General features: G+C 53.1%; 1 protein-coding gene across 2 annotated transcripts in view; it reads left to right on the plus strand.

Moving 5' to 3' along the window:
• Positions 1-15945: 15945 nt before the first annotated feature.
• The window catches only part of PXDN (peroxidasin), a 110062-nt gene continuing 100137 nt past the window's right edge, over positions 15946-25870 (plus strand). Inside the window, exon 1 of one of the 2 annotated variants that reach the window (XM_054475591.2) lies at positions 15946-16298. In XM_054475591.2, coding sequence (XP_054331566.1) covers positions 16099-16298 — 200 coding nt within the window. In that variant the 5' untranslated portion in view covers positions 15946-16098. The remainder of the gene's footprint in view (positions 16299-25870) is intronic. The other variant, XM_054475592.2, reaches the window with a different exon arrangement.

Here is a 25870-nt window from a genome sequence, read left to right on the forward strand (position 1 = left end):
GAGCTGTAGACTGGAGCTGTTTCTGTTCGGCTATCTTGGAACCCAATGTTCATCTTACATGTGTTGATTGATGTCTCATGTCTCCCTAAAATGTATAAAACCAAACTGTGCTCTGACCACCTTGGGCACATGTCATCAGTGAGAGGTGACAGCGTGCTGGCAGCCCTTGCTCACTCTTGGCGCCTCCTTGGCCTTGACACCCACTCCGGCCACGCTTGAGGAGCCTTTCAGCCCACCACTGCACTGTGGGAGACCCTCTCTGGGCTGGCCAAGGCCGGAGCTGGCTCCCTCTGCTTGTGGGGAGGTGTGGAGGGAGAGGCGCAGGCGGGAACCGGGGCTGTGCATGGCGCTCACAGGCCAGCGCAAGTTCCGGGTGGGCATGGGCTCAGCGGGCCCCTACTCGGAGCAGCCAGCAGCACCGCCGGCCCCGGGCAGAGAGGGGCTTAGCACCTGGGCCAGCAGCTGTGGAGGGAGTGCCGGGTCCCCCAGCACTGCCGGCCCTCCTGCACCACGCTCGAATTCTCCCTGGGCCTCAGCCGCCTCCCCATGGGGCAAGGTTCAGGACCTGCAGCCTGCCGTGCCCGAGTCGCCCGGCGGTGGGCTCCCGCATGGCCCGAGCTTCCCCAACGGGTGCAGCCCCCTGCTCTGCCACACCCGGTCCCATCAACTGCCCAAGGGCTGAGGAGTGCAGGCGTGTGGCGCAGGACTGGCGGGCAGCTCTGCCAGTGGCCCTGGCGTGGGATCCACTAGGCGAAGCCAGCTGGGCTCCTGAGTCGGGTGGGGACTTGGAGAACTTTTATGTCTAGCCAGAGGATTGTATATGCACCAATCAGCACTCTGTGTCTAGCTTGGAGTTCGTGGATGCACTAATCAGCACTCTGTATCTAGCTAATCTAGTGGGGACTTAGCACCTCTAAAGACAAGAGAAAAACAGGACAAGGAAAAATGGCCCCATGCATCCACTGCCGGCTTCACACCCCTGCACTCGCAGTGTCTTGATGGGAATGTGGATGTTTTATTTCCTAAAATGCAAGAGCCTGGCCCACAAGTCCTTCATGCTGTTTGAGCTCTTGTGCTTGATGAAGGCTGGCCCAAGGCTCCCACAGGGGAGGGAAGGGGGGACTGATGGTACCAACAGGAAGGAAATTAAGTGGCAATAATAGGACTTCTGTCTCTTCTACCCATGATATTACTGCTTTGTGCTGTGAAATGTGGTCTGCATGTAAATTTGAGCAGAGTGTGCCTGAAAACTATTTTGGACCAAAGGAAGTAATGTCTTTAAAAATCCTAACAGGAGCTTGTACTGGTTAATCAAGATGCTTTTGGTAATGTGACTCCTAGGTCAAAAGTTTAGAAATGTGAAGTTGAAGTCATTTTAAACACATAAAGCCTAAATTCCCTTTTCCAAGAAGAGCCTGTATCCCTTCCCCCATTATTGAGATGGAAAGTTTAATTCCTTAGAAAGGTCAAGACTTGTAGGGCAGAAGGCTTGTACTAACCTTCATTGTTTATATTTCCAACCCATATACACGCGCAATCGTTTGTAGCCCTTATGTCAGTCCTGGGGGATATTAGTCCCATTTCATAAATGAGGATTCTGAGGTTCTGAGTGGTCAGATTGTTCAACGTCAGGCAGCTGGTAACTGTCAGAGCTGGTTATAAATCCACACTCTTTCCCACTCCAGCCAAGCAACAGAGCTCCCCATGTGACAGCCCTGCAGACAATCAGGAAAGCCATGTGCACCTCTGCAAGCTGCAGACGTGGAGGGCTCCCACCTGCCAGGCTTCTGGGGTCTGCACTGTGGGGCCAACCCTGAGGTGGTGTTGGACCAAGAGGGAAGGGTAGTCCAATTTCTCCACCCACTGCCCTGGAGCCACATGTCTGGCAGTCCTGGGGCAAAAACCTCGAGGTTTTGACTCTGAGCTGGAATGGAGCCTTTGAAGATGGCGCAGAAATGTACTCAGCTCCTCTGGGTGGAGAGGCTCACTCTTTTGAAGTTGGATTGAATTTAAAAACGAGGGTCCTGGGATTTTCTCATAAAACAAACACATTCATTCTATGTTGGGGGGTGGGAAACATGTCTGCAGCTCAAGTTCCAGTGGTTATGGGTGCGACAGCTGACATTCTCTGGCTTCCAGGTGATGTGAGCCATATTTACTGTAATCTTGTGCAGAAGCTCCTGACAACTAGAAAACATCCACCGGGGACTGAGTCTGGTTTTGCCAAGTCAACAGTGACTCTGGCCTGAGTGGAACTGGCCTGTGCACCCACTGTCATTCCAAAAGCAATTAACTTGTTATAAAGGATTATAGCGGCATTTGGGGCAGGACCTAATTATGATTTTCACCCCCTTTAGCCAAACACATGCTGAGCGTCAGATCACATGCTTTTGGCTGCAGAGGAAGTGTCCTTGCCCATGTGGAGGGAGGGTGCTTGTTCACTGCTCAAGTTCGCTTCCACGCGGGGCCTGTGCAGAGTGACACGCCACTGTCTATGCTATTCCCTGACTGCGCCCCAAAATGTGGGGTTTTTTTCTTGTTGTTGTTTGTTTTTGTTTGTTTGTTTTTTTGAGACAGTTTCGCTCTCGTTACCCAGCTGGAGTGCAGTGGCAGGATCTGGGCTCACTGCAACCTCCAACTCCCAGGTTCAAGCGATTCTCCTGCCTCAGCTTCCTGAGTAGCTGGGATTACAGACATGTGTCACCACGCCCGGCTAATTTTGTATTTTTAGTAGTGATGGGGTTTCACCATGTTGGCCAGGCTGGTCTCAAACTCCTGACCTCAGGTGATTTGCCTGCCTCGGCCTCCTAAAGTGCTGGGATTACAGGCATGAGCCACTGTGCTTGGCCAGAGTTTGTATTTTATAAAAATAATTTATTCTTGAGGAGATGGGGGCTTTCGCATCTTTTTCTTTTCTTTTCTTTTCTTTTTGTTTTTTTGAGATGGAGTCTCACTCTGTCGCCCAGGCTGGAGGGCAATGGCGCTATCTCGGCTCACTGCAACCTCCGCCTCCTAGGTTCAAGAGATTCTCCTGCCTCAGTCTCCCCAGTAGCTGGGATTACAGGCGCCCACCACCATGCCCAGCTAATTTTTGTATTTTTAGTAGACATGGGGTTTCACCATGTTGGCCAGGCTGGCCTTGAACTCCTGACCTCAGGTGATCTACCCACCTCGGCCTCCCACAGTGCTGGGATTCCAGGCGTGAGCCACCAGGCCCGGCCCACATTCTTAGTAAACCTGCTTTCGCTTCACTCTGCCCGCTCGCTCTTGAATTTCTTCCTGCTCCAAGTGAAGAACCCACAAGGCCTCCCGGGCTGAGCTCCAGTCTTGGGGGCCCGCGACGTTGGGACTAGCAGCATCCATGGTTCCTGGGCACCCGCCAGCCATGCACATCCTTGCTGAATCAGACATGGCGGGTGGAGCCTCATCCAGAGCTTCACAGGCCCTCAGCTGGCTCTGATGCTTCCCAAGCCCAGGCTGGCCACCTCCTGTTTACAAGTCTCTGTTCCTCCTCAAGAAGCCATATTTCACCTCCACAACCAGCCTCTGCTGAGTACAGCGACAGACTTCCAGCAGCCACACAGTGGATGTAAGACTACGTGACATTTTATGTAGAAAACCAATTAGGCTTTGAGGGAGCAGTATGACAGATCACGAATGGAGTTTGAATAAGTACTAATTAAATCCACAAAAGACAAACTTAATAATAATGGAAATATCTGCTCCAAGCATCCAAAGCCTTAGTTCTTCTCTCTATGGGGAAGCTCCATCATCATCCATTTATTCCACAGAGACTAATATTTATCAGAGCCCCAGGGCACCCAGAGCCAGCATTGCTCTCCTGTCTCACTGCAACTTTCCTGCCCGTCTACGAAGTCGATCCTCATTTATCTAGCAGCCTGCGGTCAGCAGCCTGCAGTCACTCCTACTCTTTCCGGCTGGAATTTCTCAGGAAGTTTCTTTTAGCTGAGCCATCTATAAAGTCAACTCTCATTTATCTAGCAGCCTGCAGTCACTCCTGCGCTTTCCAGCTGGAATTTCTCAGGAAGTTTCTTTTAGCTGAGACATGTTCTGCTTTGTTCTCTGTGCTTAGCACACACACAGCCAGGCATGGCAGAATTCACCCCTGGCACCCAGAGGGCAGAGGCACACTGATCTCATCACCAGCACTGAGCTTTATTGGTTTGAGGTCCTTTCTATTGGAAAAGGAAGGAGAAAGGGGCCAGGAGGAGAAAAGTACGAGGCACCCCCCCTAGGGAGACTCCTGCCCAGCGAGGCGCTCGCCCAGTGTGTTAGGGGAGGCTGCTGTACCCCTATTGCCTATGGGAGAGATGCGAGCAGGTGAGACTACATTTCGGAAACCGCACCTGCTTACCTATCATCTATGCACAGGAGGCCGGCCCTCTTCTGGAACGGCAGCAGGGAAGGAGCAGAACCAGACAACTCTGCCCAATAAGCATGCATTTCCTGTTTTTGCCTGGAGGGCTGTGGAGACAAGAGCTTTAGGTGCCCAGGGTAGGGAATGAAGGGGCCTTGGGAGCACCAGTTCTGAATACTGGAAGACCCCAGAGAGGACAGTCCATGTGCCAGGATGGGGTGGGTGAGATGTTCCCTGCAGTGGGGAAGACTTAGGGTACTTACAGAGAGAAAATTTCCTGTGATTTTGAGATAATGGCAGCTCCATGCAACCGTGGTCCCCGTCACCCTCATATCCTCAGTAAAGACAGGACCCCTTGTTAAGTGGGGGGCTGAAGGATGTGGGCACTGTGCAAACAGGAGAGAAGGACCCAGAGGTAACTGGTGCCAGGGGTGCATCCGACTCCTGGATCCTGCCACCTCCTGGAAATGTCTGGGGACAGGGGGTGCTGAAGAGGTGGAGCCTTTCATTTTGGATATAATAAGGAGGGTGACCTGGAGGCTGGGGACCCAGGAATGTGGGGAGCACGAGAAAAAAAGAAAAACCATCGTGCAAAGGAATGCGGCACATGGGCAGCGTGGGCTTTGCTGGAAGGTAGCCGTGCAAGCGGGCACTCCCCTTGTGCCTGCACCTATGTGAGGTGCTCTTTCTAGGTGGTTCTGGAGGCCCACAGGACCTGTGGTGGGCTCCATTGAACAGACAGGGAGACCAAGACACAAAGATCAGAAGCGCCTGCCAAGGACCACATGGCAGAGCTGGGCCCAGAGCCTCTGTCAGCCCTTCCTGCCTCTGCCCCAGGGCAGCAAGCCCCACGAGCCCTCCTGGCCACTGCCTCGTGAATCCACACATTGCACATTTCAGAGCCTGTGTTCCAGGGAACGCACTGGGTGGGGGCCATGGGGTGCATCAGATGCCTGCTCCGGCAGGGCCCACAGTCCAGGGGGGATGCCCCCACCAGCCAGGATGGCAAGAGCCGTCCAGCCACTCACTAACCCGTCAGTTCCCCATCAGCACATTACCTCATGGTTACCAGCACCTACGCTGATAAAATCACCAGATCCAACAGGGCAGATGGGGAGACGGCCCTGTGGGTGAGCAGGTAAGGCACTCAGTGCCGTGATGGTGAGGAAGGGACAGAGATATCATAACGGGCACAGAGGAAGAGCAGCTTTTCCTGCAGGTGGGCCAGCACGTGGGAGCCTTCAAAGGACCTGAGGTTAGAGCTGAGTCTTGCACGAGGAGGGCTAAGTGCTGGGCATTTGGGGCAACAGTGAGTCCTGGGCCCTAGCAGTCACCTCCGCAGGAGTGGGGAGGCAGGCTGGGGAGGTGGGAGTTGGGAAGATCTGGAGGACAAGTGATGAACACTGCACAGAGAACCTGGGATGCTGGGTCCTCGGCTGCCCTAACAAGGCGGACAATTTACAGATGGAAACGCGCGGCTCAGAGCAAGCCGGCATCCCGGGGAGGGGGCGTGGCCTGGGCTGGAGACCCTGGTTCCATTTCACTCCCCTGCTGCTGTCGTGGGGGCTTACTCAGCCCATCTGTGTCTCATGTTCCTCTTCTGCATAAACAAAACAATAATTCATTTTCAAGGTTCATGATTGTTGTGAAGATTGAGACAATGATTTTTATTAATTTCTTTTATAATTTTTATAGCTTTAACAAACTTTTAATTTTGAAATAATTACATACTCACAGGAAGCTACAGACACAGAGTGCTTCCCTGCTGTTCACCAGCTTACTTTATCACAGGTGAACCCCCAAATCGGGGCTTAGCCCGGGAGGTCACATGGGTTCTTAGTGTCGTGCAGGAAGGAATTCAAGAGTGAGAGGACAGGCTGGGCACAGTGGCTCACGCCTGTAATCCCAGCACTTTGAGAGGCCGAGGCGGGCAGATTGCTTGAAGTCAGGATTTTGAGGCCAGCCTGGCCAACATGGTGAAATCCCATCTCTACTAAAAATACAAAGATTAGCTGGACATGGTGGTGCACATCTGTAATCCCAGCTACTCGGGAGGCTGAGGCAGGAGAATCGCTGGAACCCAGGAGGTGGAGGTTGCAGTGACCCGAGTTCATGCCACTGCACTCCAGCCTGGTGACAGGGCGAGACTCTGTCTCAAAAAAAAAAAAAAAGAGCGAGAGGACAGAGTGAAATCAGGTTAATCAAGAAAGTAAAGAAATAAATGGGTGGTTACCACACAGGAATAAAAGGGTGGCTATTTTTATGGTTATTTCTTGATTATATGCTGAACAACAGGTGGATTATTCATGAGTTTTCTGGGAAAAAGGCAGGGAATTCCCCAAGAACTGAGGGTTCCTCCCACTTCAGACCCCATAGGGTAACTTCCAAATGTTGCCATGGCATCTGTAAACTGCCTTGGTGCTGCCAGGCACATCATTGAGCATGCAAATGTATTATAATTAGTGTATAATGAACAGAGGTGGTTTCTTTTGCCACCATCTTGGTTTTGGCTGGCTTCTCTCCCACATCCTGTTTTATGAGCAGGGTCTTTGTGATGTGTCTCTTGTGAAACCTGCCCTGTGACTTCCTAGCTCACCTTCAGTGACAACATTTCACCCAGCCTACAGGGCATGTGCAAGGAGAGTGCGCCACAGCTCAGAGCCTGGGGACAGACACGCATGAGCTCTGGCGAAACACCTGCCTGAGAATCCTGGTGACGGACGCTCTGCCTGCTGTCTCTGTGTTGCTGCCCAGGGCCGCAGAGCCAGTGCACAGATGCCATTCACTTAATGTGGTCATCCAAGCAGCTTGTATCCACGTGGCTTTGAAAACATTTTTTAAATGTATATGTTTTATCTTTGTAAAGAGAAGGTGTCACTACGTTGCTCAGGCTGGTCTCAAGCTCCAGGACTCAAGTGATCCTCCCATCTTGGCCTCCCAAAATGCTGAGATGACAGGTGTGAGCCATCACGCTTGGCCTAAGTGTCTTTCATTTAAGACTGTGTTTCCACCTAACTGTGAGTTTCTCAGGGTCTCTGCCCTTCCTTGTCTGTTTTCATTGCCCGCTCACTTCCCTGGAAGCTGGCTGGGTGCTGTGCTCACGCTGGATTTTCCAGGTCCAGTCTCTGCCCTTCCTTGCCTCGCCTGTCATGCGGAACCAACCTCTAATAGGGAATTGCCCAGTCCCCGTTACTGCCTGGCTTCCTCCTGGGTGACCAGGGGATGGCATCAGCCTCAGTGGCTCCACATGCCCTCCCTGCCCTCCCAGCTGTCCACCTGCAGCCATGGCCCCTGGCAGCCCCTCCTGCAGTTATAAATCTAGCTAGGTGAGGCTCACACGTTCCTCCCTCCGCCTTTCATGGCCTCCGAGGGTGGGGGCATGGTGGAGATGCTTGGTTGCTTCCCTAACTGCCTCACCTCTCAGTCGCCCAATTAAACTCCCTCCACTGTAACCCTGTAACCCTCTCGGTGTCTCCCCCTCCTGCAGAGGCCTTGGCTAGCCCCAGCGCGGCTCATGGAAGGCAGGAAGCAGACCCTCTCCCCGAGGGTGGACAGAGGGTCGCCCACCTCCGCACACAGCGTGCCACGGGCCTGGGCTGGGGAGGCCTCTGTCTACACCCAGGACCCCCGTTGGGGAGGGGGTTATTAGCGGGACCCCTCTCCCAGACATGAGCCTTCCACCCTCTGACTTCATCACCTAGGCATGCAGAAAGCCCTTGTTGGTGCCTATCTGAGAAAAATGTGGAATCTAAGTGTGCAGCTTAATTTACATAAAGATCCCATGGGGGAGGAGCAGTGAAGACGTGACTCTAACAAGGTGAGGACCCTCAGGACCCCTCTTCCTCTCTACTCCTGGGCATGTCCCACTTTAAGAAGGTGAGGACCCTCAGGACCCCTCTTCCTCTCTACTCCTGGGCATGTCCCACTTTAAGAAGGTGAGGACCCTCAGGACCCCTCTTCTCTCCACTCCTGGTCATGTCCCGCTCTAACAAGGTGAGGACCCTCAGGACCCCTCTTCTCTCCACTCCTGGTCATGTCCCGCTCTAACAAGGTGAGGACCCTCAGGACCCCTCTTCTCTCCACTCCTGGTCATGTCCCGGGTGCCTGACCCAGTGCTCTGGCGGACAGAGGAAGCTTTGGACAGAGAATTGGTGACTCTCCATGCTTAGCATTTAAATTCTAGCATCTCATCTTTCTGTGGCTGAACTGAACACAGTAAAGTATGTTCTGAGCCTGCAGCTGCCTCTCACCGTGGGTCTGCCAGGAGCCCGGTGCCCTGCCCGGCTGCCCTTTGCTGTGGTTGAGCTGACACTGACCAGGAACTCACTGGGAACAGAGCTCTGACCCACTCACCTGAGCCTTGTGACATCCAGCAAGGGGGACAAGCCTTTTCCATACGACCTCGGGCCCCAGCATGAGCACCCAGGAGAAGATCTCAGTGCAGCTCCTGCTGTGAGCTGGTCTTCAGACAGCCGCCGCCATGGTCTTCACGGGCCTGCAGTCCTGGCACCCTGCCTGGTATGCTGTAGCACACAGGGCAGTGTGTGCAGAGAAGGGCGCCCGGGACCAAGTGTCTCTTCACTCACCGCCTCTGAGTACTATGTGTGACAACGAAACAGTGTTCCTTGGCACAACTTGCACCTGGAAGGAGTGTTTGCTGTGGGACAAATCACAAGACTGGGGGCGGATAACAGGATTGGAAAGTGGCCATCAGAGGGGGTGAGAGTATTTCACCTGGACCCGGAGAACATGAAGCTTAAGCTGCTGTGCTCCTGCTCAGACAATTCACCCGCAGATGCGCCAGGGAGGTGCGAGGCTTCTGTGGGCCTCTAGAGGGCAGACACAGGAAGCCGTGAACAAAACACACCACTGCACATTCAGCTCCACAAGGGAAGAGCTCACCACCAAAACCTCATTCTTTCAGGCCCAAGTCATTGCACTGACCACCCCCTGCCCAGACTTCCCTGCCAATGCCACACACATGCAAACGAATGCTGTGCCACTCGGGGATCTTCAGGAACACATAGGATGGGGTCCATAGGATGGATCCGTGGATGGGGATGGGGAGGAGGAAGGGAAGCAGGGAAGGGATTGGGGGAAGAAGGAGGAAAGAAGAGAAGGGAGGGAGGGAGGGAGGTGGGGGGAGGAGAAGAATGAACGAAGGAGGGAAAGAAGGAGGGAGGGATGAATGGATGCAAGGATGAGTACATGTATGAATAGGTGAGTTGGTGGGTCGATGGATACATTGATTGATGGATAGATTTTTTAAATCGGCTCAGGTGATTGTGGGGCCAGCAGGTCTGAAATCGGGAGCTGAAGCTGCAGCCTTGAGGCAAAATTTCTCCTTTTCTGGGAAACCTTAGGTTTTGCTCTCAATGCCTTCACCTGCTTAGACAGGGCTCACTCACATCATCAAAGGTCACCTCCTCCACCTAAGGTCAATTGATGATAGAGATTAACCACAACCGCAATACCTTCAGAGCAATGTCTAGAGGAGTGTGGCCATGTGGACATATAAAAGCAATCATCACAGGTGACTTGGGAGATGCCTGTTGAACTGGAAAGAAAAGCCATCAATTCATGATGCCCTGAAATGCTCCTGTGGGTGGCAGCAGGTGGGGAGTGTGGATGTCAGGTACGGGCCGCCGTGTCTGAGCGAGGGTGGACTACACACTAGGGAGCCTCTGGGCCACTGGGTGACACTCTGAGAAGTGTCACTTGAAGATGGCACCAGCGCACTTGGGAGGCATTGAGTATCTGCAGTCACAGGGCCCCTCCTCACGATGGAATGTCCATACCCAGCACTTCCCCTGGAGTTCTGTTGAGATGCTGAAATGACCTCATAATCATTATTACGATGTTTCTGATGATTTCTAAACTTGAGCAAACTTAAAGCAGAGAATGCAGAGGTCTTTCCAGATGTTTCTAGTCTTTGTCACCCACCCCAGTGAATGTCAGGGCAAACTCAGAACTGCAAGGCTGCCCAAGAGTCTGCCTGATCATCTGGGGCTGGGCAGTGCTGCACGGTACACTTGTTTTCACTCAACAATGACTGTTCTAGTCCATCCCCGAGGGCTCCTGGCCTTGACAGGGAGCTAGGCATGGAAACCTTGTCCTGGGGCTGCATGGGGTGGGCTGTAGCACTAGAAGGATATTCACACTGGGAAGACGGTGAGAACCAGGGCCTGGAGGGGTGCACAGAGGGAGCCACGCAACTGAGCAGATTCTAGAAGGTTCAGTAGCAGTTTGCCAGGAAATAAAGTTGAAATAAGTTGATGTCTGGTGTTTGGGGAGAGAAGGGGCTGGAAGAACAGATGCAAAGCCACCGGAGATGGTGGCCCCAAGCCCACCCCATTAGGCAGGGGGCTGAGAGGTGCTTGCATACAGCGGTGGCAGGGTCCGAGCTGCGGCACATTCTCTGTGAGCGGCATTCTCTGTGATGAGCCAGGCAGACCCAAAGGCACGTGCCCAGGAGGGGTCTCAGTGGTGGTCCAGGGGCCAGAGCTCTGCCAACAGCCACGTGGAAGGAACAGTCCTTGGCACAAGGAATTAACAGGATCCTGTGACTGCTGTATTTAAGGACGGGGTAGGGATTGAGGTGAGAATGACCTCCAGGTTGGCAGAGGATCGCATTAGAGATTCTGGAGAAAAAGCGCATTCTTTATGGAGAGCGATGTTCTGGTTTCTGACATCACAACATTGGAATTCTTGTGGGACATCGAGGTGGAGATGTCTGGAAAGCATCTGGAAGTGAGTACAGAGCCCCAGAGCGTGCTACGGGTAGATGTGTGACTCCTTAGTACCTAGGACACCTGGATGGCTTGGAAAGGGTCCCTAGATGACCAGAAAGGTGATTACGCCTTGTGAGCGGGGTGCTTGCTTAAAACGGCAGACACAGCAGCGGGTGCCACTTGCCTAAACAAGAGTATCCATGTAAAGCTTGTGTGTTTGAGAAGGAATTGGGTCTTTTCCTCAGGTTCCTGGGACAGAGCTTCCAAAACCCTTGGAATTTCCCCAGGGACAGGAGTGTGTGTATTCATGATGAGCTCCCAGCCATGTCTGAGCTGACGCTGATGAAAGAACGCAGGATGGAGGCTGATCACCAAGACTGACCTTGTAGGGTGAAGTGTTTGGACCTTGTGCTGTCAGCCTGGCCTCCCTGGAGAGTTCAACCCCATGGACAGTGAGTCATCAGTCCTGCTTGAGCCATAAAACCCTGGTGAAAACTCTGGACACCAAAGCTCAGTAGAGCTTCCCTGTTGGTGATCACGTCCCTGTGCCGGGTGGTGATGGGCCCTGATCCCACAGGCCAGGCACAGAGGCTCTGCATTTGGGACCCTCCCTGACCTCACCTGATGTATTTCATTTGGAGGTTCAGATTGGTATCAATTATAATACAGCTGTATTTGTAACCACAGCACTTTCATCTGTTGTGTGGGTGGTTCCAGCAGGAGATGTAGCTGAAGGGGGTCTCAGAAACCTATGAATCTGTAACCAGTCAGAAGTGTGGATGGCCTGGGGACCCCTGAACACACAGGTAGTATTAAAGTGAGGGCGGCCTTACTGAGGTCCATCCACGTCCATAGCCTGCAGGGTCTGCTCTAGCTCCAGGTACTAAACCGCAGGACTGTACTGAAGTCTGCCTAGGACTCTTGTCTCCTCCTCTGCTGAACATAATGTTTGCAGCTCCCACCCAGCATTCTGCCCTTATGGAAATACAGAAGAAGCATTCTCGCAAGCATCCCTGTTCTACACAAACTCAAGAGTGACACATGGTAGGCAGCCTCTAAGATGGTCCCCAGTGGTTCTGTCTCATGTCCTTACACTCCCAGTTGATGCTCTGCTGTGGCATGTGCTGGACGCAAGAGCATCTATGGATGGAATCCAGCAGGAGAGATGGCGTCCACAGTGTGAGCTGGAACCACAGGAGGGTGTGGAGAGGATCCAGGAGGAGTGATGGCATCTGCATCTGGACCCACTGGAGTGTGTGCACAGGATCCTGCAGGGGTGATGGCACCCAGAGTCTAATCTGAACCCACTGGAGTGTGTGCACAGGATCCCGCAGGGGTGATGGCACCCAGAGTCTAATCTGAACCCACTGGAGAGTGTGCACAGGATCCCGCAGGGGTGATGGCACCCAGAATCTAATCTGAACCCACTGGAGAGTGTGCACAGGATCCTGCAGGGGTGATGGCACCCAGAGTCTAATCTGAACCCACTGGAGAGTGTGCACAGGATCCTGCAGGGGTGATGGCACCCAGAGTCTAATCTGAACCCACTGGAGAGTGTGCACAGGATCCTGCAGGGGTGATGGCACCCAGAGTCTAATCTGAACCCACTGGAGAGTGTGCACAGGATCCTGCAGGGGTGATGGCACCCAGAGTCTAATCTGAACCCACTGGAGTGTGTGCACAGGACCCTGCAGGGGTGATGGCACCCAGAGTCTAATCTGAACCCACTGGAGAGTGTGCACAGGATCCTGCAGGGGTGATGGCACCCAGAGTCTAATCTGAACCCACTGGAGAGTGTGCACAGGATCCTGCAGGGGTGATGGCACCCAGAGTCTAATCTGAACCCACTGGAGTGTGTGCACAGGACCCTGCAGGGGTGATAGCATATGGAGTTTCAGCTGGACCTACTCGAGTGTGTGGATAGAATCTTGCAGGAGAGACGACATGTAGAATGTAAACTGGACCGAGTGGAGTGAATGCAGAGAATCCTGCAGGGGAGATGGCGTGTGCAGTGGGAACCGGACCCACTGGAATCTTTGGGTAGGACCCAAACTCAACCACTGCTGTGTGTAGACAGGATCTTTCAGGAGAGATGGCATCTGCAGTGTGAACCGAACCCACTAGAGTGTATGGATAGCATCTTGCAGAAATGATGACGTCTGCAGTGTGATCTGGACTGCCTCGAGTGTGTGGGTAGGATCCTGCAAGAGTGATGGCATGTGGAGTGAGAACTGCATCCACAAGACTGTGTGGACAGCATCCTTCAGCAGTGATGATGTCTGCTGTGTGAAGTGGAGCACTGTAGTGTGTGGGTAGGGTCCTGCAGGAGAGACGGCAACTGGAGTGTGAACTGCACCCACTTGAGTGAGAGGCTGGGATGCTGCAGGTGGATGGCATTTGGAGTGTGAACTGCACCCACTTGAGTGTATGGGTAGGGTCCTGCAGGAGAGATGGCAACTGGAGTGTGAACTGGACCCACTGTTGTGCCTGGAGAGGATCCTGCAGAAGAGAAGTCATATGCAGTGTAAACTGGACCACTGGGGCGTGTAGCTAGAATCATGCTGGAGTAACGGCTTCTGGACTGTGAGCTGGCCCCATTAAAGTGTGTGTATAAGATCCTGCAATAGTGATAGCTTCTGGAGTGTGAATGGGACCCACTGAGGTGTGTGGATAGGATACTGCAGGGGTGATGGTGTCTGCAGTGTGAGCTGCAGCCATGGGGCATGTGGATAGGACTCTGCAAAGAGACAGCATCTGTGGTGTGAATGGCACCAGTGGAATGTGTAGAGAGGATCCTGCAAAAGTGATGTCCTCTAGAGTGTGAACTGGACCCACTGGAGGGTGTGGACGTCGTCCTGCAGGAGAGATGGCATCTGGAGTGTGAATGGCACCACTGAAGTGTGTGGATAGGAGGCCGCAGGCGAGAGCACATGGAGAGCGTGAACTGGACCCACTGAAGTGTGTGGACAGGGTTCTGCAGAAGATATGGCATCCGGAGTGTTAAATGCACCACTAGATAGAATCCTGCATAAGTTATGGCATCTACAGTGTGAACTGGAGTCACTGGAGTGTGTGAATAGGATCTTGCAGGAGAGATGGTGTCTACAATGTGAACTGAACCCCTGGAGTGTGTACATAGGACCCTACAGGAGAGACGACATCTGGAGACTGAAGTATGGAGATAGAATCCTGTAAGAGAGATGGCATCTGCAGTGTGAGCTGGACCCACTTCTGTGTGTGGATGGAATCTTGTAGGAGAGATGGCATCTGCAGTGTGAACTGGACCCACTTCTGTGTGTGGATAGGATCTTGCAGGAGAGATGGTGTCTAGAGTGTGAGCTGGACCCACTCGAGTGTGTGGATAGCATCCTGCAGGAGAGATGTCTGCACTGTGAGCTGGACCCACTTCTGTCTGTGGATAGGATCCTGCAGGAGAGATGTTGTCTGCAGTGTGAGCTGGGCCCACCAGAGTGTGTGAATAGGATCCTGCAGGAGAAATGGCATCCGGAGTGTCAGCTGCATCCACTGTAGAGGGTGGATAAAATCCTGCAGGAAAGATGGAATCTGGAATGTCAGCGGGAGCCACCGACCTCTGAGGATGCACCCTGCAGGTGTGATGCGGGGCCAGTTCCAAGGCTAGGTTAGGTTTTACCCTGGCTTCTGCGTTGTACTCTCATTCTCTTCCTCTTTCTTCTAATACCTGCCCTGGGAGGCATCAAGCCACGTCCGGTGTGCAGGCCATGGAGACCCACATGGCAAGGAACTGGAACCCCTGCCAGCAGTCTCGGGAGTCCAGTCCTTAGATGGTGCCCTGTGGTCAGCAATGCACCTGTGACCTCCCGGCTATGTCTTGTGGTAGTTGCTTTTGTGTTTTAACATAGCAACAGGAAACTAGCCTATTACCCACCAATCCCATTCCAGGCTGCTTTCAAACGCAGCTCAGGCTAGAACACCAGCACGGGGACACAGCTGAGACTCGGGGTTTGCGACGGGAACACACCCATGCTGTGCCTCTGAATCTGGCACCGTCACCCTGTGGCCTGGGTTCAACAACTTGGCCTCACCTTCCTTATCTGTGAAATTCAGACTGGGTCCTTGTGAGATGATTGGAGAGAATGTATGAACTATGTGAGAACGCCACCTTTAACTGTGCGTATTTCACGCAGTGTCTTCCCTCCTTTCCAAAGTCTTCCGCTGTCTCTAGACACACCCGACGTGGGGGGGGTTCCCTGGGTGTCCTCCTAGGTCTGTCCCAGGAGGGCACGCACTGAAGGCCACGAGCATCCCGGGGGCTGCGCTGAGCCAAGGACTCCACACAGGACCTTTCATTCTCCCAACTGTGCTGAGCCAGGCGGCCGGCAGAGAGCAGGTGGCTGACAGGCCCCGGGGAGCCGGACCGCCTGGGTCTAATCTTCCCGCAGAGACTCCCTTGCTGTGCGCTTTGGGGCTTGGGCCTTAGTTTCCTCAAAAGGAATGAGGGGCTTTTTTAAACGTTAAATAATTTCCTACGTGGTTGCTGGTAGGGAGAGGGAGAAAGAGAGGAGCGCGCCTGCGCGCCTGGAATCGTGCCCGGATCAGAGCAAGCGCTCTAAAAGTGTTACAAACAGCAAGGCGCCAACTAAAAAACCCGTAGTGAGCGCAGGCAGAAACCACGGGTAAGAGAAGTGGAGAAGCTCCGCGTAGGCCCCAGGGTCCCGAGCGCAGAATCAGGGGTGCCAATGCTCTCCTCCGCGCTCCCGAGCGCTCGCCTTGGCCATGCGGGCCGCCCCACCAGGATGCGGGCGCCCGGGCCGGACGCTGGGGCCCCGGGTTCTCGCCCCGCCCCGCCCTCGGGGATTCGGAGGGGCCGGGAGGAGCCTCGCGCATGTGCACAGCTGGCGCCCCCCGCCCCCCGCGCACAGCTGGGACGTGGGCCGCGGCCGGGCGGGCGCAGTCGGGAGCCGGCCGTGGTGGCTCCGTGCGTCCGAGCGTCCGTCCGCGCCGTCGGCCATGGCCAAGCCCTCCAGGGGCCCCGCGCGCCGCTGCCTGTTGGCGCTCGTGCTGTGCTGCGCCTGGGGGACGCTGGCCGTGGTGGCCCAGAAGCCGGGCGCAGGGTGTCCGAGCCGCTGCCTGTGCTTCCGCACCACCGTGCGCTGCATGCATCTGCTGCTGGAGGCCGTGCCCGCCGTGGCGCCGCAGACCTCCATCCTGTGAGTGCGGCGGGGGACGCCGGGGGCGTGGGGTCCGGGGGTTCGTGGAGATCCGGGAGCGCAGGGGTGATCGGAGCGGGGGGCGCCGGGGGTGGAGGGGCCATCGGGCGCGCGGAGGGCCTGGGGACTCGGGACGCAGAAGCGAACCTCCGAAGGGGGACGTGGGGGGACCGTGGCGTGGGGACCCGCTGGGCCTTTGTCCGCCCTGCGGGAGACGCCGAGGGGCGGACCACAGCGCTGTGCGCGCGGCCTTCGTAGCCGCCTTTGTTCGGAACTCGGAATCCCCGCAGGACGGGGAAGTTGTTGGAGCCGCCGGGGGGAGCCCCGCTCGCCTCCCGCCGCCCCCTCTCAGCTCCGCCGGCCTCCCGCTTCCCCCTGGTTCGCGGCCCCTCCTCCGCTCACCTTTCCCCCGCTCAGGACCCCTCGGTCCCCCTCCGCTCCCCGAGCGCGGCGCAGCCCTCTCCGTCCTCCCAGCCCCCTCCGCCCCGTTCCTCGTCTTGTTTGCTCCCCTCCTCCGCTCCTCTTCCTCCTTCCTCCTCCCCTTCCTCCTCCTCCTCCCCCGGCCTCCGCCCTCTCCCCCTCCCCCGCCCCTTGGAGCGCAGTGCCCACCCCATCCCCCCGCGCCGGGGAAGCCTCCCCAGAGGAGCTTCAGTTCCCGCAGCCGCGGCGCCCCCGCTCCCACTGCCCCCGCATCTGCCCTGAGCGTCCTCTCCTGGGGTGTCCTGGGGGCCCCGCGCTTTTCAGGGGCTTTTCCTGCGCCCGGAGCGAGCCGGGCGGCCGGGGTTCCCGAGAGGGGCCGCGCGGTAGTCACGGAGCCTCAGGGCAGCCCGGGTCTAGACGGAGCCGGGACTCAGAACGGGTTTCTGCCTCGGGCATTTCTCTTCTTTCGCTTCTCATCCACGCGAGCGTGTTCGCAGTTGCGCTAAACGTTTAACCGGATGCGTTGAGATGGGGTTGACACCCTGTGTCCCGCCTGCGGGCCTCCCCGCGTCACGGTCTCCACAGCAGGAATCCCCACCTCCGCGCCGCGGCTCCAGGTACCGAGATGCCGCCAGAGTTCGCTGCAGGCCTCCTGTGTTCTGAAGCGACTCGGATTCAACATTTTCGGGATCTGTGAACGCGGGCTGCGTTTCAGGCGCCGACTCTAATTTAGTCCTGTAGCGACTTTTCTGCATGCCAAAAATAGTTTTCACGTTTCTTAGCTGAGCCAGAGGACTTTTTGGCACCAGCAAGGAGTCTGCAAAAGTTGTAAAAAAATTGAGTGAACAATTCAGGAAGTGGGCGGCCAGTGCGCTTACCTCCGAAACAAAGTGCTGGGACAGACCACGGCTCCCAGGGGTCGCCGAGTTTGCAGGCCGCTTCCTGGAGGCCCTGGGGCGGGGCGGGGCGGGGCGGGGGCGCGAGTTCCTCTCCGCCTGGGAAATTGTTCCTCCGGAGAGAGACCAAGGCTTTCTTTCCAGAGCCAGTGAATGGTCAGCCCAGGCTGGACGACTCGGTGGCATCTCACTCAACAGCAGTGGACTTTTAGAATGGAGCCGGGTGAGGTTTCCCTGGGTCTGGATAATGTAATTCTTGCTGAGCCAGTGGAAAAATGGGACCTCAAAGATTTTTCACATCTGGTCAGTTTCATAAAGCTTGCGGTATGCTTTGCCCTGGAATATTAATTGCTTGTTGAAAATAACATTTTAAAATAAGTGTTGTAGGACACACATGGGGTCCTCTGCTCCGCTTTGCATGGTGTGCTCGTCCACAAACACCTCACCGAATTTGAAAAAGGAGCTGAGACTAGACGGGTGACATCATCGTCCACTCGCACAACACTTCCTCAAAGGGTACATTTGCATCCATTTCTATCTTATACTTTCAGGGGTTTTTGCAGTCTTCAGTGATACTTTGAAATGTTGCTGTTGAGTCACGTTGATTCTGTGAGGCAGGTAGACTGGTAGCTGTTAAGTTGATCGAATCCCTTATAGAAAGCACTTTACTGGAGAAATGAACATACCCATTTTCTGGCGGTGGAAACAGAAACTCTGGGAGAGAAGCGCAGCTCCTGACGCTATTCCTGTGGCCAAGAGGAGGAGGGTAGCGCTGGTGGCCAGAATGGAGTCCTGGCTGGATGCATTCCAACAGGGTGATTTTTAGCAAGTCCCGTGTCCCCTGGGAGAACGTGAGGATGTAGCTGTGCGGACCTAGGCACAGTGGACGGGTGTCATGAGCGAGCGCTAGCGAGTGCAGCCTGGGGAGGCAGAGACCGAGGGAAGAGGGAGAGCTATTCTGCGGGGACATCCTGTTGAGGGGTCTCTGGGGGCATGGTCTTGAGATGACTCTGGGGAGACTCTTGAGAGTCTCTGGGGGCATTGCTTGAGATGACACAGTTCTACATGATACATGCTACACGTGAAGCAACATTTCATGTCCACTTTCAGCTTTCTCCCAGGATTGTGCTCTCATGTATATGTGATTATTTTCTATTAAAATTTTTTGGTAGAAATTGGGAACATACTATATATGAAAATTAAAAAAAAAAACCTGCCCCAAAGTTAATTGGGCCGTCCAACCATCACACTGTCCCTTTGCTTTCAAGAGACTCACCTCCATCCCAGCCCCCCAAAAGATTAAATCAGAGCCATTGGGAAACATCTTATTGCTCCTTCCCCCGAAATGCTCCAGGAGTGTGTTTAAGCGGGTCTGATACTGGATTGTTTGATTTGTGGCTTGGGGGCTTTGGAAAACAGTGGAATAAGCCCATCCACGACTCAGTTTGGATCGACCTTTGAGCTCCCTCAGTTGCAAGTGTGAAGGGAGCTCTGGAATGGCAGGAGCCCGCGCCCTGTGCTTCTGGGTCGGTGGTTTGGCCTTGCTGCTGGGTCTCCTGGAATGGCAGGAGCGCGCGCTCTGTGCTGCTCGGTTGGGGGTTTGGCCTTGCTGCTGGGTCTCCTGCAGAGCGCCTCCCCTCTGGAGGCCTTACTTAGTTCAGCTGTGTAGAAATGGTTGGTTTTTGAATACAGAATCATTCTGTATCCAACACAATAGAAGTTCATCACAAATGGTAGTTCAAAGCTAGTATTAAAATAAAGTATGCCGTTGTACGCCCCTTCCTTTCCTCCTCTCAACCCCAGCCTTTTTGGGGAGGTCACATTTGAAACATTCTTCATCGCGGTCGCACCGCTGGGGTGCTGGCTGGACACACTGGAGCTAGGCCCTCCACGCCCTTCTCCTGTCCTGCCTTCCTCTCTTCCCTGGAGGCGCCACGGTTGAGGCTATGGTCACGGACTCATCAAAACTAACATCCTCACCACAGTCCAGGCTGCTGCAAAGCCATGAGTTATCCCAAACTGCAGTTCTGTGACAGAAACCCTGACACTGGAGGGGTCTGGGCATGTGGAGCTTGGGGTGGGCTCAGGGAGGTGGCATTGCAGAGAAACCACAGGCAGGCGCCATGGCAGGCGGGGCGGGGCCTCCTCTCCTGCAGGATCTCCAGACCGCCGCTCCTCATTCTCAGTTATTCTCAACATCTGCTGGGTGTTAGGCCCGCGCCGTGTGCTGTGTGTTGGGCCAACCACAGAAAAGGAGACCGGAATCTTGCCCTCATGGAATCCCCAGTCCAGCGTGGCCCCCAGAGAGTCAGGGGGCTTCCTGGGAGTGGTAAGATGACCCCAGGTGTGTGCAGTACTGGTGGGACGGGGGATGGGGAGAGGGTGCAGAGCGCTTGGGACCCTGCACTCTTGGTGGTCTGGACTGAGTGGATGCCCACCTCCTGGCCTGTGTCCACATGAGCAGAAGGTTCCAGTGTTGCTGCTCCGTGGGTCTCCTTCCACCTGCAGGCCCCTCAGGCCCTCTGGGGCTCATAGTCCATAGGTGGGAGTGGGTGTTTGGGCCTTTTAACTGACTTCCTGTGTCTAGGAGACTGCGTCCCCTGAGTCACATCGGCCCCTGAGTCACATCGGTCCCGAGGTTGATCCTTGGAGCTTCCCTGACCTCCCTTGGAGAATTGGCTGCCTTTCGGAGAGGACTTCTTCTCCTCACACGCAGATAGAGGTCACAGGGTGTTTGTTGCCTGGCACTCAGGGAGCCGGCTGGCTGGTGCTGCAGAGGGGCCCGCCTGCCAGGGACTCCCTGGCTGTCCACCCTCAGCACTTTCCGTACGCTCCTCCTCCTCTGCATCCTCCTGCTCCCGGGAAGTTCCCTCACATCTGACTGCGTCTTCTGGGAGCACCCGCAGCCCCGGGACGCCAGGCCTCTCCTCCTTTGGGCAGGAGACTGCAGGGTCCCCGGGTGTGAGTGGGAGCCTGGGGCTTCTCCGCCCTATGCAGGATGTGCAGATGCGTCTGCTGGGACGGTCCTGCAGGTGCTAGTGTCAGTGTTTGCCTTCCATAGAACAGATGATGCTCATGTTTGTTGGCACAACAGAGTCAAAGACTTTATTATTGCCACGCAAATACATTGAAAAGTACCATAGAGACACTTAAAACGTATTTAGATGTTGATAATTTATCTTTGCAAGGTGGTGGGTGGACCAAACATTTTCTCAGCGTGGGAGCCTGGGAGGTGGCTGATCTTCAGAGCTCTCTGTGTTCTGTGGCCAGAAGAGGAAAATTTTCAGTGTTCAAAATAAGCTTAGGGAGGGCCCATCCCCAAGACAGTGTGTGTTGGGACCTTTCCTGGGATGTCCAGTTTGCCATCCAGGGAGTATATGAGACCCTTAGGCTCTCACCATGACTTTAACCTTTGAAAACTAGTATGTGAGTACATGAGTGCTGCGTGTCTGGAAAGTGCTTTCTCTTGTTAGGAAGTCAGAGTAATTGAGCTCTTCTTCTATTGTTAGAACTTGCCTCCCTCCTCTGTGTTTTTTCATATGTCAAGGAAATAGTTGTAAAAAGAAAGCATATCCTTCTCTATGACTCTGAATCCAGGGGCAGCTCTAGCTTCAAGCGTAGCTTGATCCAGGGTCGACATGCTGCGATATTCTATGGTTTTCTCCCCTGGATGGGTGACTTGGCTTGCTTCTCTGGTGTTCTGACTCAGTTTCCCTAGTTGCTGATGATTGGCAGCTGTGTAGTTCCCTTCCGACAGAGCTAAGTCCGGTGGAAAGAGAATGCGTGACTCAGTGCACAAGCAGAAGTTTGGGGAATTGTCTTAATGGACCAAATGGTCTGTGTGGCACGCCAGTTTTCAAGACGTCCATGAGTGGACAGGAGGCCTTGCCACTGGGTCTGGAGTGCATGACTGCCTTCTGGGGCCATGGAAGGCACCTGATCTGCCCGGAACACACTGGCCAGAAGCTGATGAGGGCCCCTTACCTGGGGTAAAACTTGGGCCTTTTTAAGCGAAGTGGGTGTTGCATTGTCTGGGCAGGAGCCTCCGTGGCACAGATCCAGGGTTCAAAATTAAATATGTAAACAGAACAAAGACAAAGTTCCAGTCTGCAGGGCAGATCTCATGAATCTCAAAGCTAGGTAAGAGTTGGAAGATCAGGCTGGGTGTGGTGGCTGATGGCTGTAATCCCAGCACTTTGGGAGGCCAAGGCGGGCAGATTGCCTGAGCTCAGGAGTTCGAGGCCAGCCTGAACTACATGGCGAAACCCCTTCTCTACCAGAAATACAATTAGCTGGGCCTGGTGGTGCACACCTGTGGTCACAGCTACTCGGGAGGCTGAGGCATGAGAATCGCTTGAGCCTGGGAGGCAGAGGTTGTAGTGAGATGGGATCACGCCACTGCACTGCAGCCTGGGTGACAGAGCGAGACCTAGTCTCAAAAAAAAAAAAAAAAAAAAAGTTTGAAGATCAACTTGCATTATGCTGATTCCCATTGGCTTATTATGAGATAAATACCTTTCTGATTGGAGAATCCAAGTGTTTTTCCTTTGCACATGACAGTAAGAAGCTAAAATAGATGCAAATGCATGCAGTCCTGCTGGGCCCACAGCAGTGCTCTGGGAGGGGAACTCAGGGCTGGGAATCGGGCGATCTCTCAGGAGTACAGAGATCTTCCCCGCTCCTACTCAGGATCTGGAGCTGAGAAGCTGATGCTGGCCTCTGGTCTTTAGTGACCGACATGTGGGCTCTCTCGTGCTTCCCAGCGCCCAGGTTTACTAATTATTTTAATAGTGATAGTTCCATATGCTTTTGGGGTTCAGAAGAAAATGTGATTTATTTAAAAGTACCTTTTTTGAGGGAATTCAGTTTAAGAGAAGACAAACTTTACCATGTTTGATGCTTAAATAGCCGATCAGGACATTTTATATGTTAGTGGTGTCTCTCTATGTGGGCCAGTGGCTCCCCAGGATCAAGGCTGGGTGGTTGAATTGTTAAACTCTGCGTGCTGCCGGACCACCTGCATGTGACTTAGCACGCATGTTAGTGGGTGGGTGCATACTTCTTTTGATGCTAAAGTAATACAACTGGTTGATAGATATTTTTCTAAATTCATAACACTAGTAATTTTTGTTTTCTTTGTTTTAAAGTTTATTTTGAAAAATAGGCATTAAGGCGGGCGTGGAGGCTCACACCTGTAATCCCAGCACTTTGGGAGGCTGAGGTGGGCAGATCACCTGAGGTCAGGAGTTCAAGACCAGCCTGCCCAACATGGCAAAACCCCATCTCTACTAAAAATACAAAAATTAGCCGGGCATGGTGGCTCATGCCTGTAGTTCAGCTATCGGGAGGCTGAGGTAGGAGAATCGCTTGAACCTGGGAGGCAGAGGTTGCAGTGAGTTGAGATCGTGCCACTGCACTCCAGCTTGGGGGACAGAGCAAGACTCCATCTCAAAAAAAAAGAAAAAAATAGGCATTGTGTTTTTCCCCATCTAATTTCTCTTCAGATCCAAAAGGCCGCAGCAAAATAGTAAATCCAAAAGATGTCTCAGTGGAATGATTACTCACGCAAGGTAAACTGAAGCTGGCAAAAACGAACAAAAACCATGAGTAGACTGTCCGCTGTTTCGTGGGTTAGATCTCCCTGGCGTAGATACGAGATCAGTCATCACTGCTGTGTTCATTGGTTTCTTTATTCTGGAGGATGTTGCTTTCCCTCCTGTTTCAAGCGAAGAGGATGGGAGACACAGACCTCCAAGGAGACTAGCCCGGAGGTCCGAGGTGAAGAATGGCAGCCGTCCTCCGGGCGTCTGAGGGCCCTGCGTGTTCTGGCGTCTTGTTTATTCCAGATCTGACTGCCTCCTGCGTCATCTGCCCGTGGAAAGCAGGGTTCATGCCCTGCTCCTGTCCAGATGCCCTGCACATCTGAGCAGCCCGGAGCACCAGGGCAGGGTGTTTACGGGAAAGCAGTATGCGGTCAGCCCCACACCCTCTGTCCTACCTGGCTGTTGCATGCTGAGCCCTGCAGAGCTTTGGAGGCTTCAGGAGGAGCCTGTGGGAGCATCTGTCTTTTGTTCTACAGTTAAATCAGAAGGAGAAGCTTGACCAGTGACTGTTATCCAATTTGACCTTTGTCCACATGAGATAACAAAACTCTTATCAGACACAATTGACATTTTAAAAGGGCACATACTTAAAGTAGGCTTGCTGAGTTTTGACATCTACCTCCAGGGTGCAAGTAATCCTCCTGCCTTACTCTCCTACTTTTAGCTACTCCTGAGTAGCTGGGACTATAGGCATGTGCCCCCATGCTGGATTTTTTTTTTTAAATTTATTTTTAATTTTTTATTTTGTAGAGATGGGGTCTTGCTATTTGCCCAGGCTGGTCTTCAACTCCTGGCTTCAAGCATTCCCTGCACCTTGGCCTCTTAAAGCCCTGGGATTACAGCTGTGAGCCATTGTGGCTGGCTTGTAATCAGTGATCTTTGATGTTACTATTGTAATTGTTTTGGGGTATTATAAATCACACCCATGTAAGACTACAAACTTAATCTAAATGTTGTGTGTGTTCTGACTGTCCACTGACTGGCCGTCCCTCCATCTCTTTTCCCTTTCCAGGCCTTATTCCCTGAGACACAGCAGTATTGAAATCAGGCCAGTTGATAACCCTACAGTGGCCTTTCAATGTACTAGTGAAAGGAAGAGTTGCATGTCCCTTACTTTAAATCAAAAGCTGTAAATGAGTAAGCTTAGTGAGGAAGGCATGTCAAAAGCTGAGATAAGTCAAAAGCTAGGTCTCTTGCATCAGTTAGTTTATGGAGGAAGTTTTAGTGGTTTGGGAAGAAGAGCAAACCAGCTACAACATTCTGCTCAGCCAAAGTTTGATCCAGAGCAAGGCCCTAACTCTCTTCATTTCTGTAAAGGCAGAGAGATAAGGAAGCTGCAGAAGGAAAGTTTGGAGCTAGCAGAGATTGGTTCATGAGGTTTAAGGAAAGAAGCCAACTGCATAAGATAAAAATGCAAGGTGAAGCAGCAAATGCTGATGGAGAAGCTGCAGCAAGTTCTCCAGAAGTTCCAGCTAGTATCAGTGATTAAGGTGGCCACACTCAACAACAGATTTTTAATTAATGTGGACAAAGCAGCCTTCTATTGGAAGAAGATGCCATCTAGGACTTTCATAGCTAGAGAGGAGAAGTCATTGCCTGGCTTCAGAGCTTCAAAGGACAGGGTGACACTCTTGGTAGGAGCTAATGAAGCTGGTGACTTTAAACTGAAGCCAGTGCTCATTTACCATTCCCCAACCCTAGGGTCTTAAGGACCATGCCAAATCTACTGTGTTTCTGCTCTACCAATGGAAAAAGAAGGCCTGGATGGCAGCATATTTGTTTGCCGCATGGTTCTCTGAATATTTTAAGCTCACTGTTGAGACCTACTGCTCAGAAAAAAAGATTATTTTCAAAATACTGCTGCTCGTTTACAACGCATCTCATCACCCAAGAGCTCTGACGGAGAATGCAAGGGGATTAATGTTGTTTTCATGGCTGCTAACACAAAACATCTATTCTGCAGCCCATAAATTAAGGACTAATTTTGACTTTCAAGTCTTATTATTTAATAAATTCATTCCGTAATACTATAACTGCTATAGACAGTGATTTCTCTGATTAAACTGGGCAAAGTCAATTGAAAACCTTTTGGAAAGGAGTCATCATTCTAGACGCCATTAAGCATATTTTTGATTCATGGGGGGGTCAAAACATCAACATGTACAGGAGGTCGGAAGAAGTTGATTCCAACCCTCATGGATGACTTTGAGGGGTTCAAAGACTTCGTGGAGAAAGTCACTGCAGATGTGGTGGAAATAGCAAGAGAGCTAGAATTAGAAATGGAGTCTGAAGATATGAGAGAATTGCTACAACTTCATGATAAACTAGAACAGGTGGGGAGTTGTGTCTATGGATGAGCATAAAAAGTGGCTTCTTGAGATGAATTCTACTCTTGGTGAAGATGCTGTGAACATTGTTGAAATGACAACACAGGATCTAGAATATTCCCTAAACCTAGTGGATAAAGCAGTAACAGGGTTTGACTCCAATTTTTATAGGATAGGCAAATGTGAGCCTTTATTTTTATTTATTTATTTATTTAGAGATGGAGTCTCACTCTGCTGCCAGGCTGGAGTGCGGTGGCACAATCTTGCCTCACTGTAACCTCCACCTCCCAGGTTCAAGCGATTTTCCTGCCTCAGCCTCCTGAGTA

This window comes from Pongo pygmaeus, chromosome 12 (assembly GCF_028885625.2).
Source record: "Pongo pygmaeus isolate AG05252 chromosome 12, NHGRI_mPonPyg2-v2.0_pri, whole genome shotgun sequence".
In the NCBI taxonomy this organism is placed as follows: Eukaryota; Metazoa; Chordata; class Mammalia; order Primates; family Hominidae; genus Pongo; species Pongo pygmaeus.